The 17,065-nt window shown below is 41.3% G+C and overlaps 1 protein-coding gene across 1 annotated transcript; it reads right to left on the bottom strand.

The window, feature by feature from the left end:
• Nucleotides 1–501: 501 nt before the first annotated feature.
• Nucleotides 502–16,237, bottom strand: appbp2 (amyloid beta precursor protein binding protein 2). Its single transcript, XM_022751357.1, has 13 exons — nt 15,866–16,237; nt 11,671–11,759; nt 9,994–10,145; nt 8,878–9,001; nt 6,782–6,950; nt 6,608–6,697; nt 6,371–6,438; nt 6,176–6,281; nt 5,116–5,240; nt 4,563–4,648; nt 2,905–3,095; nt 1,972–2,137; nt 502–778 (listed from the first exon to the last, which is right to left on the bottom strand). The coding sequence occupies exons 1-13, from the start codon at nt 16,001–16,003 to the stop codon at nt 516–518; spliced, it is 1,767 nt and encodes a 588-aa protein (XP_022607078.1). The 5' UTR covers nt 16,004–16,237; the 3' UTR covers nt 502–515.
• Nucleotides 16,238–17,065: the final 828 nt, after the last annotated feature.

Below are 17,065 nucleotides of genomic sequence, written 5' to 3'. Positions count from 1 at the left end.
TGATTCTAAACTGAAAAGAAAAAGGCGAGCGAGACCAGAGAGGAGGAGAGGTCATCTGTCATCCTCACAGGATGTCTGAGGTTTTCTTTTTTTCTTTTCAATTTTTATTTCTCCCCCTCCGTCACGTGTTCTCTCTCTTTCTCTTGGAGAAAGGCATCCGTCTGCTCTGTGGGTGAAGCTGCGTCAGTCTCAAGTTGCATCTCGGTGGTTTGTGTGGGTGTCGATGAGGTTTGATAACGGTGTCTTCTCTACTTTTTTATTCCATGACTAAATGTGTGTGTGTGTGTGTGTGTGTGTGTGTGTGTGTGTGTGTGTGTGTGTGTGTGTGTGTGTGTGTGTGTACACTGGCAGCAACCTGCCAATGATGCTTGAATTTACTGTGTGTTACTAAATTCATCGTGTGCAACTGAAGCGTCTCGTCTGGGCTCGTTTCGTGTCCTCACCAGGCTGAAGCCCCACACGTCTTTTTTTTTTTTTCCTCTCATCCCTCATAAAAAAAAAAAAAAAAAAAAAAATCAGCCGAGACAGGGGCGGGTGGGACCCAAGCTCTGAGCCAATAGGAAAGCTTGCACCACTTCCTGGGTCTGCTGGGGTGTAGTGTTGACGTCCTCCAGGGCGTCGGCCACGGCGAACTGTCGGTCCCTCAGCCGGTTCCAGTTGGACAGGACGTTGTGATACTCAAACACCTTCTCGTAGTTTCCCACTGAGTTGTAGAGTTTGATGAGGCCTCTGTAGTCGTACTCCAGCCCGCTGTAGCCCTCTCCAAACAGCTTCTTACCTGTGAGCACACAGCAAACATCACATACTCTAATCGTTTCATTACTTACAAGCTAATTAGGCTGCTAATGGCTAACGTAAAGGGGCTATATGCAAGTTTTCTCTGCTGCCAAACGTGGGAGCTTCAGCCAACGTATTTACAACACGATGTTATAACACGTCCTCTGAGCAGCTGCTTCTTCAGGACAGACTGGACGCTACACTGACTCGGTATCAGAAAGTGACCACAGTGCGGCCAGGCTGGAGCTAGCTGTTAGCATGCTAACTGCAGTACAAGAGGTGATAAAAATAGACACAAAACAAGAGTTAACACTGTTGTTACTTTCCACCTCTGGAGGTGAGGAAAGGAATAAAGTTTGATGCTAAACTCACAATGTTTCTTCTAGACTGGTAAGTCAACAGCTGTTAATGCTAATGTTAGTAATGTAGCATTAGCAACACTTACATATAGCTCCTGTTTTATATCAGAAATCTCTTTCACAAAGTTGCCTGAAAATAACATGGATGTGACTTTGTGTCAAGCAAAAAAAACAAAAACAGAAAAACAACAAAAATAAAAATAAATTTAAAATGCAGAATCTGAATTATTTTGCCTTTGTTTTGTTTTCTTATTATTTATTTTACCCTTTAATATCTTATTTAGGTTTTCAAGCCTGATTGATATTGTGATGTTGTGTCTGTGTTCATTATTTGGTTTGTTCAGTGTGACTTAGTGTGTTTAGTTTAGTTTGATCTGTGTTTTTGTCTTCTGGTTATTTTTGTCGTGTTTTTGTTCAATAATAATAATTTTTGGAGAAGAGAGCTCCCTCCATCTGCATTTTTAAATCTGAGCTAAAGACACATTTTTATTCACTGACCTTTTAGTCCTTTGGTGTCAGCTCCAGCTGTTTTTAAATGTGCTCTAGAAATAAAATTGACTCGACTTGAAGTTGACTAGAGTGAGACAAGAGGGCTAGCCAGCTAATTATCAAGGAGCTGGCTCACTTATAATCAGTGTAAATCACCATGGTAACCTATGAATTTAGCATTATTAAACTGGATCAGGACATGTGACTGCTCCGTCTACTGAGCACTCACTGGAAATACCAAGTCATCTTTTCTCCAGTACAGGAGCCTGACAGGGACAAAAATCACTACATTTACAGGTGATACCCAGCCTGAGTGACCCCCCCCCCCCCCGCAACCATGTCTGACCTATAGCGATGGAGCGCAGGTAGAGCCTCTCTGCGTCTTCATACTGGTTCATGTCGTAGTTGTAGAGCGACGCCAGGTGACCCACGGACAGAGCCACCTCGTAGTCCTCGTGGCCCAGCAGCTGCTCCTTGATCTGGATGGCTTTTATGTGCATCTCCTCCGCCTCCTGGTGAAACGGTCACCGGTAAGAACCAGACAGACAGAAACACAGCTGGTGAGAAGAGTTTAACAAATCGCTTCCCAATGCATTTACAATCCTACAGAGCAGTGGTTCCCAACCTGTGAGTATTAGAAGTGGGCCGATAAATCATTTGCAAAACAGCACAATTTTGGTGAAAAGATGTAATTCTAAAAATTTTAAATATAAATAATGTTTTCTGAATGTTAAATCAGAATCATATTACAGAAATTTACCTTTAAATTCCACTCTGTCTTCTTCTTATTTGGTGAGAACCAAATCTAACTTAAAACATGGATCTATGTAGGTCTGAAGCACCTCACTCATTATCCTCTAATCTTTAATCTTCATCGATCGTTTTCCCAGGAAGAGAAAATAATATTTTCAATTCTTCTCTGTGAACAGTTTCAGATTCTGGTGGCAATAAAACATCTCCAGATATTTACGGCTTTCAGTCCCGTCACAGTAACTTAATATTACAGCTGCTCTGGATTAAAGTTAGACCTGGCAAGTTACACAGCAGTCACAGCAGTGTGTGGTCATCCCATTTTATAATACTTATTAACATAATAATCAATATGTTAAAAAATATTGTAGTGTGGATTAAGTTAACAGATAAAACTAGAAGTGCAAACCCTCCTGATACATCTTCAACACACACACACACAAACACACACACACACACACACACACACACACACACACACACACACACACACACACACGCACACACACACACACAGGTCTCTCTGCACCTTGAACTTCCTCATGGACTGGTAGAGTCGTCCTAAGTTGCCGTAGTGTTTGGCCGTCTGGACGTTGAACTCTCCGAAGGCTTTCTTGGCCAGCTGCAGGGAGGAGAGGTGCAGGTCATGAGCCTCCTGCAGGAGGCGCTCTTCTGTCTCTTTGTTGTGGCAGTCGATGGCGATTTCCTCCAGGATCAGAGCTGGAAGAAACAAAGGATGACGTATTAACTGTTCTTCACCTGTTTAAAAGACACTGCATCACTACTGACACATCTGTCACTACAACAAACCTTTACTCAACACACATTTATTTTATTATTGTATTACTGTTAAAGCAAAGTGTGGAACTAAATTAAAGTGTGTTACCGTCCCTGGAAAGCATTAAAACAAGTGTCTGCATACAGTCAGCAAAGAAACGTATTCAGTGGCTGACTAATGGCCGCTTCACAGAGTAATAACTGTTGACTTGAACCTGAACTTTTCCAGCAGTAAAGCTGCTTTGTGGTTTGTGTGAACAAACCGCTCAGTAGCCACAGCTTCACACACGGAGGGTCAGGGGGTCTCAGAGGGTTGGACCCCACTGAAAAGCTCAAAAAACCCGCCAACATCTGGCTTTTGTCGGGTTCAATCAGCATTCACACCTGGGTCACATGACTCTGCAGTAGTCACAGGTATTTATCTGCAGTGATGTGAACACAACACCTGAGCAAATTTTCACCCATTTTCCCGCCGTGACGTTTCAGAGACACTGAACACACCTGTCACCAGAAACACCTTCCTCTGAGAGTGAAGCTGCCGCTCTCAAATAACTTCTTTTTTTTTTTTTCAAATTATTTTTTTGGGCTTTTTGTGCCTTTAATGGACAGGACAGTAGAGAGACAGGACAGCCGAGAGACAGGAGATGGGGAGGCAGAGAGAGCGGGAATGACACACAGGAGAGGGCCGTCTGATGCAGGAGTCGAGCCAGGGGCCAGCTGCAGCGAGGACTGTGGTCTCTATATATGGGGCGCCTGCGTAACCCACTGCGCAGTGTCGTTCAGACTTCAACTACTACTTTTATGATCCCCCCCCCCCACACACACACACACACACACACACAGACACACACTAGACTTTTAGCAAACACACCTGACGCAACAATGGACGACACATAGGAAATCTATTTTCTTAATTTCTCTAGTTCCAAGAGCAGAACCGATAACGTCGGAGCTTATCAATACTAGGTCTATAAAAATCAGATCCTAGATCCAAGCTCCAACCTGAGGATGAGACGTGACAGATCTGTTTTACCAGTTAGCATGGCGGCTAACAGCTCACTCTCTCTCTCTACTGTGTGTGTGTGTGTGTGTGTGTGTGTGTGTGTGTGTGTGTGTGTGTGTGTGTGTGTGTGTGTGTTTGCACTCTGTAAGTGCGTGTGATGACGTCACTCCCTGCGGGTGTGTGTGTGCTCAGTCTGAACAGAAAGCAAACTCGACTGGCAGTGGAAACAGAGTCCATTAGCTTTTATTAGCTTTTATCAGCCGGAGTTAAAAACCTGCTTCTACCTGATAATGTCGGTGTAAAAAGTTTATCTATGAGGCACAAGGACCGTAGAAGTTGGAGGGCCTGTCACTGCCCCATTCACACAGTGGGCAGCAGCCCAGCGCCTCCACGAAAAGCAGCCTTACCTTTGACTCTTTTGGAGGAGGCCAGCAGCAGATGGTCCTCAGGCAGAATGTGAGTTATGATGTCTATGGCACGTTCTGCGTGGAATCTGAGGGACAAACACAGCGACTGAGCCAAACATGGCACACAACTCAGCGCTTGGCTAATGACTGCATTCTGTTCAGGACAAACACTTCTGAGAAAGCCAAGTGCTTCCCATGAACAAAGTTGTTTTGAAGCTCATACATTGCAAAAGTGAATCAGGGTCTCAGAGGTCGGAGCGTTACCCAATTTTGAATGAGGGCCTTTGTCTACAGAGGAGATTATTTTAAAAATGCAAAAACATCTTCCACTGGGCTCCTGGTCATCTTTAAATCCATCTCAGTGTGTAATATATGAGGCTCGCACCCTCAGCATGCAGCCCCATAACATTAACACCAGTACACTGAGTGACTGAACAGACCATCACAGTGTGACTCATCGTCATGTGCTTCCTCTACAAAGGAGCTCATGTCTAATGTAATTAACCGGCCGGTCAAGGAGCCGCACTGAGTTTGTAAGATTCACTGTACTCACAGAGCGTTGTCAAACTTCCCAGAGCTGTACTGGTGCACATACGAGGAGTAGGCCAGGTCTTCATGGGCCGTGGCCACGTGGATGTTCTTCCCCCCGAACACCGACTGTCGGATGTCCAGCGCCGTCTGCAATTCAGTTCAGCTCAGTTTTATTTCCCTCCTTGTTAATATTTATACAGTGGTGAATACACAGAGAAATAAAACGCTCCAGCTCAACAGAGTCATTACAGCAAATCTTCCAGCTGCTGGAGAGAGTGTGGGTTCTCCGCGGCAAACCACCATCATATGTTATGGTCATGTCGGTTACTAAATCTGTTCTGTTAAAGTACAGGATCCATAAGAGAACCCCAAAGGTTCTCTTATGAGTATCAGGCAGGTACACCCCAACTTTTTTATTTAATTATTATTTTATTTATTTTTTGTCTTAGTAATTTGGATTGGTTATGTTTCTCTGTTGTTGGATGCCTATAATTTCATTTCCTTCACCAGGTTGTTTCCGTGTGACTCCCTGTAAGATTTCAGATTGGTTTTAAAATTTTATTACTGACTTTGAAAGTCTTAAATGTCTCTGCCAACAATCACACCTCCGATAACCTTATTGACAAGGTGACACCTGAACCCAGAACTGAGATCTGCAGATGGAGGACTGCTGGACCCCCCAAGGTCAAAGTTAACCGGGTGTTGGGTATTAGAGCCCCATCACTCTGAAATCAGACGCTGTAACTCATTAACTGATGTGTTTTATTTAGATTTTTTTATCCCTTATTATAGTTCTTACATATTTTATTGCCTCTTTTCACTTACTGTCAGATCTTTTTGCATAATGTTGATTGAAGATGTTTTTTATGATGCCTTTCGACTCTTTTTATGACGCTCAATTTGGATTTTTCTTTTACCTGCTTGTACTTTTTTCTTGTCTATTTAGATGAAGTTATTATAATTATTATTATCATTATTATGATCAGATTGATGATGATTCTCATAGCTTTCCTCTGCAGCATGTAACATGAATCTGCAAAAGGTTTTTAATGAAAACAAAGTATGAAGAATAATGATCTTACCTGGTAAATAGCCACTGATTGGCATATGTTGTCTACATTTAATAAGTAAAATCCATAATCTAGCAGCGTGTCGGAGTACTTGGGATGCTTGTGTCCAAAATGTTCTCTGTAAAGACACACAACAGACACGTTCGGCATCAGAGACAAACAGAGGAACAGGAATAATGTGGAGACTCGTGAGGCTCAGCAGGTTACCTTGCTAGAAACACTGCATGTTTGATCAGCTGCTCTGCTTTTCTGAACTCCCTCTTCACCACGCAGGCCTGCGACACAGAGACAAGGTCAGACTTTAACAATCAGCTCGGACTGCAGCGCAAAGGATTTCCTGATTTCCTAAATGCTGATGTATGGAAGTGTAGACACAATCTGGACACACACAGTGACTTTACAGCATTTTTAATATAAATAAACACCCATCAGTCTGGATGTTACCTTGGAGGCTTGCCGAAGGACATCAACCACGACTTTGACAGGAAGCCCTGGAGTTATTTCCTTCATAGCCTCTATACACCACTTGTACGCCTGTTAGATGAAACAGTGAGTTACACATTTCTCAACTCAACCATTAAAATGATCATAAATAAAAGACCTTAAAGATAAACGTACTTCGTCATAGTGGCTTTTGGCGAAGAGCAAGGCACAGAGCTCGCCGTACAGCGCTGCCTTGTTGGCCTGGTGGCCATGTTTGGCTAGTTTGTCCATGTAAGACTGAGCAAGCTTGAAGGTCTCCTCCCCCAGGTGGTACTTACAGTTACCATTGCGGACATGAAGCAGCCTGTGTAGACAAGACGTCACGTATTCATTGTCACATTAAAGGGATCGTTCAGGTTATATATCTAGAGTCAGTTCTTTCCTTTGGCTCTACATTTTCTCAACCATTGAACTTCCTTATTCCTACACATAAACAGACTTACTCCATGAACTACATCAGCTGTTTGAGTCGTAAAGGGATCTTTGGCGGCAAGATAAATCAGTGGAAATATTCAAAATAAATCGTACACAAACGTACGTTTTTTAGGTGGGCATGTTTTTAGGTCCCGTCCACATCAGCTCATCACTCAGCTTCTGTATCAGTTCTCCTGCTGCTTCTCTAAAGCACACTGACCCGAATCTACAGCAGCTAATACACTGACTGTAGATAAACACCTCACACAACCGCACATCAAATAACCTGAACTCTCCCTTTAATATAGTGTCATATTAACAGTGCCTTAATTTAACCCTCTGGAGTCAGTCTGTTCATTGGGAAATACTATGAACATGTTGTATTTACATGAGCATAACTTTATTTATATGGTCATGTAGAGACAAGCTGAGGAAAACAGCTGAAAATGCTGATGTGGGGGTTTCAAACATGATTTAATACACAGCCTTCATTAAAAGAAAGTTTTAAAATAGTGAGTTTATAACATTGATTCATGTTTTCAGTTAGATTTCTAATGAACAGACTGTAACTTCAGAGCTTTATTTCTTCCATCTTCAGCTGTTTTTGTTTGTATAAACATGAAACAACATGTTTTTCTTTTCCAAAGATTAGTAAAACGTTGGAGCCTCCGGTGTTATTTTCTGACAGCTTGACACACACTACTCAAAAGGAGGATCCAGAGTGTGTGCAGAACAACAGGAGAACAACATGTGCAGTGAGAACAGTTGGAGAGATCAGCCCTGACTCTTACCAACCAAAGTGGAAAACACAAGAACAGAATGGTTCAATGTAAACAAAGGCTGGTGCATTCATCTTCATTATGGCTGCTAGTGAACTGTTTTCACACAGGAAGTGGAAGTGGAAGGAAAAATGTGCAGCGTGACACTTTATTGATCTCAGTTACAGCCCCTGTATAGAGAATGTGAAATTTGCTGAGATCCATTAGACTGGAGAAACTCTAAAGAGGTCAGTGAAGACAGAGAACTGGAGCAGATGCTCCTGTATTGAGGCTGCTGATGACACAGCTTTGAAGATGAGCAGGTCAGGTTAACCCGCTAAAATATTTCCATTTACTGCAGCCTTAAAAAAACTAGAATCTCCTCCTCATGGTTGTCTGCCTCCGCCACTAGTTCCAGGTTACATCCCTGTTTATCCAGACTCATATACAATCTTAACCACTTGTGTGAAATTTTGTGTTTTTCAAAGGTCACTTGACCTTTGACCTTTGGCCACTAAAATCTAATTAGTCCACCCTTAAGTCCAAGTGGACATTTGTGCCAAATCTGAAGCGATTCCCTGGAGGAGTTCTCGTGCTGTTACGTTCACAAGGCCATAACCACGTTTTGTGAGGTCACTGTGACCTTGACCTTTGACCTTTGACCACCAAAATGTAATCAGTTCGTCCTTGAGTCCTAATGAGTCTTCATGCAAAATTTGAAGAATTTCAGTCAAGGTGTTACTGAGATATCGTGTCCATGAGAGAAAACAATATGGCTGCTGCTCTGACTTTCACCGGTGCGGAGGATTAAAAAAATCAAGAACGCTGATTTGATGGTTATAACTCTGATCAGGTTTAAAGCAGCTGTTTATCCAGACTATTAGCTTTATTCCACTACTATAACTCAATAATGCACTAAAGTGTCACATATAAATATAGTTTCAGTGGTAGGCGTCATGTCTGGTCACAGGTGAAGCTGAACCACCTGTTGTGAGGTGCGTTCTCTGTGTTCCTGTCTCAGGGTCTTATAAAGGAGTCGCCACACACTGAATGACTGACCTGACGCAGCACTCCACAGCCCGGTAGCAATGGAGGACCTCACTGTGGAGCGTACACAGCTGCAGGCACGACAGAAACACTTTCTCTGCATCTCCATACCAGCCGGCGTCAGACAAGAATCCACCTGAAACCAGAACGCATCAGGTTACTGCACCTGTCTCCAGGTCAGAGGCTCAGCACCAACTGCTGCTGCTCTATAAACAAAGCTCACATTTTACAATATCTAACCTGACAGGTGTTTGTTACAGGGAGAGGAAAGTATGATGAAATCACAAAAAGATGATAATACAGGTTTAATATGAGCCACAGTCTCCTTCATTTACAGAAACAGCGACTGCTATAAGTTTCCAGTCGGCCATGTTCCTGCTCCAACCAAGAGGAAAAGGAAGAGCGATCGACCTAAAGATGGTGATCGAGCTTGTTATTATGTTTTCAGATGTGAACTGTTCAGCAGATCACATATGATAACTGATCATATTTAGATTATTATCCTCAGTTACATCTGGCGTCAGTACAGATGTTGTGATGATGTGACTCACAGTTTGACGGATAAGACATTACACATACACATACACATTTACAGCCTTAGAGACCACTCAAAGTGATTCACAATACATTCCACAACAGGCAGTTTGGCATTCAGCATCTTTCCCTCCGACACACGGACTAGAGAAGCCGGGAATTGAACCACCAACCGCCTGATTAGTGGAAGACGGCCCCACTATGTTCTGTAGAGGGACAACAAAGGCTTTCTATTCTACTCTATTCTAACTACACTGTATGGTATAAAGAAATAAAATAAAAAGTTTATTTACATTATCAAAAAGAAAAAATAAAGCAGTCAACCCAGTGTAAACACTGATAGTCTCTCCAATGCAACTCATTGATAACTCATTTGCCTGTTTTGAATTCTAAAGGCAGCATTATTAAATCATTACAGTTGTTATGAACTCATGCTGAATCAGTGCCAGAGGATTTTTTCTATCAGCTAACCCCATGATAACATCACTGGGACGAATGAATGGCCTCCATTTATTCACTCATTGTTTCTCTGTAGCTGTATCTCAATCACTATCTCAAACCGTCTGTGTGAAAGCCCCCACCCCCCTCACTTACCCAGCACGAAGCCGAACTGGATGGCCTTCTCTTTGACGTGGGCGTCAGACTCTGCGATGTAGGAGCAGCGGCGGCTGAAGGAGTTCGCCAGGACTGAGGCAACTTTCACACCGTGGTCCATCAGGGCCTGGAAACAGTGGTGCAGGAGGTGTCTGCAGGCCGAGCACAGACACGTGGATCACGTCAGTTTAAGGGATGATAATTATTAGGTACTGATCAATACATTCTTTAATAGGTTGTTTACATTTAGGCCTCCATAAAAAGACAGCTATCAGTCGTCTGAACATCTGGCCAATCAATGAATTACAATCCTGATGACTGCGGCTGCTGCTTATCTGCCTGACATCATTCATTCACATTAAACCTGTCGCTGCCTGAACATACAGCTCACAGATAACATTACAGAGAGTACATCAATAATGTACCTTAACCTGGACGGAGCTTTAACGTTCACAGAGCTTCTATCAAGGTCACATCTGCTCCATATTTTCTTCTTCTGTGTTTTATTTGAAGTGTTGATCCATCAGAAGATATAAAAACCATCTCAGTGTAGTTTCACATCTCCTCTCTCAGGCTTCTCTCTGCAGCTCTAGTAACAACAGGTCGGTGAGCCAATCAGAAGAGAGGAGGCTCTGAGCCTCTCTTCTGATTGGCTGACTGTTTTCTGAGTGATCCAATAAAAATAAAGCAGATTTCAGGTAAAACACTCAGAGAAACCAAATCCTGTTTTTTGCTACGTTTCCTCTTCCCGTCCACATGCCTCCAGAGCTTTCCAGCTCTGAAAACAGAGACTTTTGGAAACGCTGCCCATCCCGCTTTATTTTGAAAACTCTGAGGTTGCGTTGTAGTCTGGACAGACAGAAACTGAGACCTTTGGAAACTATGACGTAGACACCCATGGTCTCTCCTGATTGGGTCTGATCAACATGGATAACACATTACAGTGTTACTGACCTTGTTGTCTTTGCTAGCAGTTGTTGTTCAGTTAAATTCTGTATTTCTACACAACAACTGTCTCTGCTGTTGCTCGTTTGTAGTATTTTTTGCAACTAATGAGCTGCAGAGTCGACAATCTGCTTCCTGTTTACACTGGCTCCCACATGCCCAGTCTGCGTGAATGGTCATGTATCTATGTGTTTTCAGGTGTGTTGGTGTGGACAGTGACTGTTTTCGTTTGAAAGCGTCGTTTTAAAATGAAAACGTAGCGGTGTGGACGTAGAAACTGTGTCTCAACAGGTCGAAGCAGGAAAAGGGGGAATCAAAAGAAAGCCATGTACATCAGTCACAGGAGAGGTTGAATAAAAACAGCTTCTTTAGAGTGGGTCAAAAAAGTGAGTGAGATATGGACCGGACAGAACCAAAAGCAATCAGAAGAGAACTGTTTGGGCAAATAACTTCAGTGTCTATGTGTTTATATTGTAAAAAGAAGGTCATTAAAATACTAGTATCAGGGTTGGATAGGTTTGACAGTGGTGAAGCTCTGGTAAGGTCCATTTAGGAAATAAACCATATCCAACCATATCCACTGTTAAATTAAAGCAGTTTATACCCTGGACTACTTTGTTAACCATCTGTTTAAAAGGAGCACAGTCTCCAGGACCATGTGTTCAGACAGCTGATGGGTCATCGTGGGCGGTGTCAGGTTTCTGGCTCATTTTGGTCCCATTATGTTTTTACCTTTTGTCTGAAGCCCGCAGGACTTTAGCAAACACCTCCAGCTCACAGAACTCTCCTCCGAGCTGGCAGAGCCGGCCCTGCTGGTAAAGCTGAAAAGACACAGAGATGGAGGGAAAGATTAGCCGATGATAATACAGATGTCAGCTCTGCCATTAGTGGCACAATGTTGAGTCTATAGGTAACAACTGATCTGATTAAGGACAGTAAGGTGGGGACAGGGCGTCCTATCTGTAACTACAATGGTGGATTTGTCCTATTTTTCATCCTAGTTTCTATTACGTCTGTTTTAAGTGATGCTTTTGAAAATGCCGTCTGCTGTTCAGGAGTTTAAACAAAAAAATTTGCTGATGTCTAGCCTGTCATCAAAATGCGCTGAGCTGGAAGTTGTTATATTCAGTGGCTCTCTATGGCGGGTCTATAGGGGACAATGCCAGTCTCAGCTCTGTCTCTCAGCTGCAGTTATCGGGTTAAGTCTCCCTTAATGTGAGAGTGATGTGAGATTCTGTCAGAGATCGGTTCCTTTCATCCCGACCACAGATGAAGGGTTGACCGCTGACATGTTTTTATTCGGTTACGGTTCCTACAGTTCCTTATAAACTCAAGTTACAGTCATTCACAAGCAGCTATTAACAACAATAATTTATTCTACTATTGCTAAAATCACAACTCAAAGACGTGTCTAAGGATAATTTACAATATGTCGTCATTTGTATAGGTTTTTAATTACCGTATTAGCCCAACTACTCAAAAAAATATCTGTTCAATACTTATAATAATACTTAATAATGATAATAAGAATGACATTTACAGTGCTTTGTGTTCAGTGCTGATTAGCAAACATTAGCATGCTAACCTTCGACACTAAGAAACATTATACGTGGTAAATATTAGCATGTTAGAACTGTCATTGTGAGCATGTTAGCATTTAGCTTAAAGCACTGCAGACTGCTAACCCTGCCACTGACCTGGGCACAGCTACAGACAGACACATGCTACTTTATAATATTAACTAATGGTGTCGCCAACCACTTTATTTTACCTGCCAACGATAAGCATAACTGTGAGGGCGTACCAGCTGTTTTTTGTTGCTGTTAAGTTGAGACTAATTAATCAATAGTTGATCTATTTTCTAGTGGATGTTTTGTAAGTTACTGCTTCTTTTGAACTGGATAATAATGTGTTGAAATGCTATGATCAAATCATGGTCTCCTCTAATCAAAATGATTCAAAGCAGAGTGTAATTAAAGCTTACAACATGAGTTCTGTTGGAAAAGCTGGAAATGCTGAAGTCAGTGTTCACAGGTAAAGAGACAGAGGCAGCCTGACACTGTGCTGTGACACCTGAAGGCACCTGGTGTGCAGCAGAAGTTCAACTGTGGCACTGAACATTTTCACACCTAATAACTTTTGGTTAGTGATCACATTACAACAGAAAAATGCATCTTTACTAAAAAGGAAAACAGAAATGAATGCCTCAAGAATCTCATTAGGAAAGTGGTTTAATTAAATGTCGACTTGATGACCGATTCAAATGTCGTTTGTTTATGTAATTTATGTTTTAACTTAGTCTTACCTCATTGATAACATTCTTTAAAGCCAATACTGGCCAAAAAAATATGAAGTCCTTCTTTCATAATATTTGTAAAGACTCTCAAAATGATTCGAATCAAATTTACTTTCACCATAAAGGTCTATGGATGAGCACACGATATCGAACCTTGACCAGGGCAGAACACATGTGGGGCTACACCTGGCTTCAGCCAACAACAGCTCCTATCGTAAGTGGTAATTCTATTGAGTGTTATTGATGTTTACATTACACCTTGTGTCTGATTACCCACCTAATTTTTAAAACACTGACAAAAAGTACAAGATAAAGAGGGATAGAGAGAGTGAGAGTATAATGGTGAGAAAGAGAAAGTGAGAATTACAGAATCTTAGAGAAAATTTGGTTTTTCATTTTTGTGATGTCCTTGTATGTAACTGTGTGTGTGAGATGTCTGGAGCTACAGTTGTACTTTCATTTCTCTGTGAACAATGAAAACCAGAAACTATGGCAGCAGGCTCACACATACAGAACAAAGGTTTCTCAGGTAGTAGTACATCTCATTTAATACAGTCCCTCTGTCGTGGTTTATGATTACTGAATAACACAAGCCCAAGCACTGCAGTGATATATAGTATTACCACTCCGCTCAGCCTCTCTGTCTAACTGTGCTCATAAAGGTGTTGCACACAGAGGAAAGAAGTCACAGCCGATGGATCCACCGTCAGTATTTTGGCATTTAGCTGAAGCTAGGTCACAATCTTTACATTAAACATGCGTCCAGTTTATTTCTCTGCTGCAGTCGGTGTGTTGTAGTGTGGACAGACCGCGTGGTCTCAAATTTTGGGCTGTACAAAGGTCAATATCTGCACAGAGGTCCAGGCAGACCCTTGTGGACTAGGACAGGTGATATAATTTACGTCACACGGACCCTCGCGGGCATGCGGATGTGGAAACCATGAATTGTTGGCAGTGCAGGTGATTTAGGGTTGTCAGTACTATCCATCTGTCAGTGAGTCCTGACAAGATAGCAACAAACTCTGGCACCATATTTAAGAATTTATATAGTGCTTGTTAAATCATGATTTCTCCAGGTTTTGACAGGACAAAACTTTTTCCAGTAATTAATGAATATTTAGAATTTAGTTGGAGGAGTTTTATTTAACACTGACATCCAGTCATGGGAATGTAAAACCTACAGTCTTTTTAAGGAATTACTTACTATTATTAGTGGCTTCTTTAAACATGTTTGGAGCCGCTAAAGACCAGAAACATACCTAAGACTGAGGAGACAAAGTTCATGTCCTCTGTTTTCTTTCTGGGAATTTGAGCATTTTATCACTTTGAAGTTTACAGTTTCTATTTTCATTCGTTTACAGTAGATCATCATCAGTGCTTTGACAGGTCCTGCCTCACTTACAATCATGGATAAATCTCTCCTTCACCTTAGAAAATATGTGTGGAGAGGAGGGAAAGTGTAAAGCTGCCCTCCAGCTGTCTGAGAAGTGAAATAATTGATTCAATCAACGGTTGGAAAAGATCTGTTTTTGTTTTGATTCTGATTTTTGCCGCCAAAATACAGTGTTGGTGAATCGTACCATCACAGTAAACCAGTAGGTTCATGAAGCCTGTTTGATGTCACCTGGGTTTCTGCGAGTCACATAATCACATCTTTTGAACAGGTCCCAAATCTTTATCAGACAAATTAATAGCTTATTATTCTTATGAAATGTAGTGTTTTTGAGACTTTGAGCACAATAATGTCATTCTTAATAATACTGATCTGGAGCCCTGAGGAAAACAATTACACATTAACAATACATTAACAATACAATTTACAGAAATTTTACTTTGTTTGTAAATAATGAAAATGTGAAAACAATAAAATAAGTATGTTTTTGGTGTCTGTGATCCAACCACAAATGTCAGTGAACATGATAATTTAGCTTTTTTTTTTTTACCGCCTGTGCACACCATTGTACATGACCTTTTATTGACAGGTTCGGTTTTCCTGTGGCTGAAGAAACAGATGCTACATCTGAAAAGCAAGCTGTGCTCATGATCTCAGTATTTCTCAATCCCTGGCTACGGCCCAGACTGTGGCTCAGAAGTAGCATTGTTTTGTCCTCTCATTTCAATGTGGTAATTAACCAAATTAAATCTTATTTTCGATGTGATAACTGCAGTTTTGTGCTCGCCGTCTGTGGGGCTTTGACAGCTGACTGCTCGAAAAAGCTCAGATGTGTTGTAACAAGTGCGTTTCCCTAAAGAATGGTTACTATTAATAAACTGGGTCAAACAATCATTGACAACAAGAACAACACAAAAACAGTCAGCTTACATGACAACAGAGACACAATTCATTTTCACGGTCACAGATGTAATTAGCCACGGGATCAATGAAACAATTCAACATACGTTCATTATATAGATACACATAATGGCTGTGTTTGGATTTAGAAAATATTGACCGGGCTGTCTAACTGTTAGCGTTAGTTAGCTAGACCGTAAAAAGCAGTTTTTAGTCCTCCACAGCTAGCGTAACGTTATCGATATTCAGCTAACTGTTAACGTTAGCAGCTGACACGAACTCGTACAGTCTGGTGGCTGTTAAGATACAAACACAGCCTGTTGACTGACACGTCTTACCTTATAATAGACATCGAACTGTATGTTTTCCGGGAGCGAACGTATGTCCCTTCTGGATCGGCTGTAGTTGTCCACCACAGCCGAGATAGCCGTGTTGTACAGTGTTTCTGGGATCCATTCGAGCTCCACCGCAGCCATGTTGTTTTCCCTCTCCAAAAAAACCCCAGCAGCTACAGCCCTCCCCAACTCTGCCTACATTAGCTACCTTACTGCGAATAAAGCGCGTCCTCCGCGAGTCCTCATACAACATTCACTCTGAGGCGAGGACACAAATATCCGTACTATCAGTAAGTCACCGCTACAACTCTAAAACCACTGTTTAACGTCCATCTTTCTCCTCCATCTCCGGTTATTCGTCGACCCTACAGCAGTTCCGTGCCCCCGTCCCGACGCAGACATTCACTGGCTGACGCAGTGACGTAATTGTGCAGTCGATGCAAAAAAATAAATAAAAACTAAAATAAATACTATTGTTATTGTGTTTATTCTCTACCTCTGGTGTTTCTTAAAGGGTTGTCATTTTACATAAGAATAATGATATGCACAGACTATGTCCATTCAAAACATGAAGAAAACAGAAATTCTGGTCAACGTCTCTTCAATATGTAAAACATACATAGGGGAAAGGAAAAAAGGCATTCATACATAGTAGACGTTTTCTTCTGTAGTTTAACAGGACTTTGGTCCTGGTGTCCTAAAATTGGGAGTTTGTGTGTAAAGATGGTCCCAAGATGGTTTTTCTGATGTGGACGCAAACATATTCAAATTACAGCTGAAAGTTATTCATTGTCACAAATGACAAAATATCACAGTCCAAATACTCACACTTTAGAAGAGTTGAATAATGTATCATGAGAGGGGTAAACCAAAAGCAGACAAAATGAAAATGTATTACACTTATATATACTGACACTTTAATAAAAAGGAATTTTAGTGTTTAAGTTTTAGTATTTGTTCTGTTATTTTGTTAATCAATACATAAAATAAAATAAAAACCTTGAATGTAACATGATTCATCAATTCATTCAAATAGTTTCATTTCAAATTAAAAAGTGCTGGAAAATAGAAATAAAATAATGAAAATATGACATTGTCGAAAATATGTGTATGTTATTTATGCTTTATTATGCAAAATATTTCCATCTCATCTTATTAAAACAATTTAACATTGAAAATGGAGGAAACAATCATAACTTCTGA

This window comes from Seriola dumerili, unplaced genomic scaffold (assembly GCF_002260705.1).
Source record: "Seriola dumerili isolate Sdu_G_001 unplaced genomic scaffold, Sdu_1.0 BDQW01000153.1, whole genome shotgun sequence".
Taxonomy (NCBI): Eukaryota; Metazoa; Chordata; class Actinopteri; order Carangiformes; family Carangidae; genus Seriola; species Seriola dumerili.
Note: the sequence above shows the minus strand (reverse complement) of the source record. Positions and strands in the feature narration are given on the sequence as shown.

Coding starts and splice junctions, on each gene's coding strand:
- appbp2 (XM_022751357.1), bottom strand. CDS start 16,003: ATGGCTGCGGTGGAGCTCGAATGGATCCCAGAAACACTGTACAACACG. Junction 10,146..11,670: donor CTGCGGGCTTCAGACAAAAG/GTAAAAACATAA, acceptor CTCGGCCTGCAG/ACACCTCCTGCACCACTGTT. Junction 779..1,971: donor CCTGCGCTCCATCGCTATAG/GTCAGACATGGT, acceptor GTGTGCTCACAG/GTAAGAAGCTGTTTGGAGAG.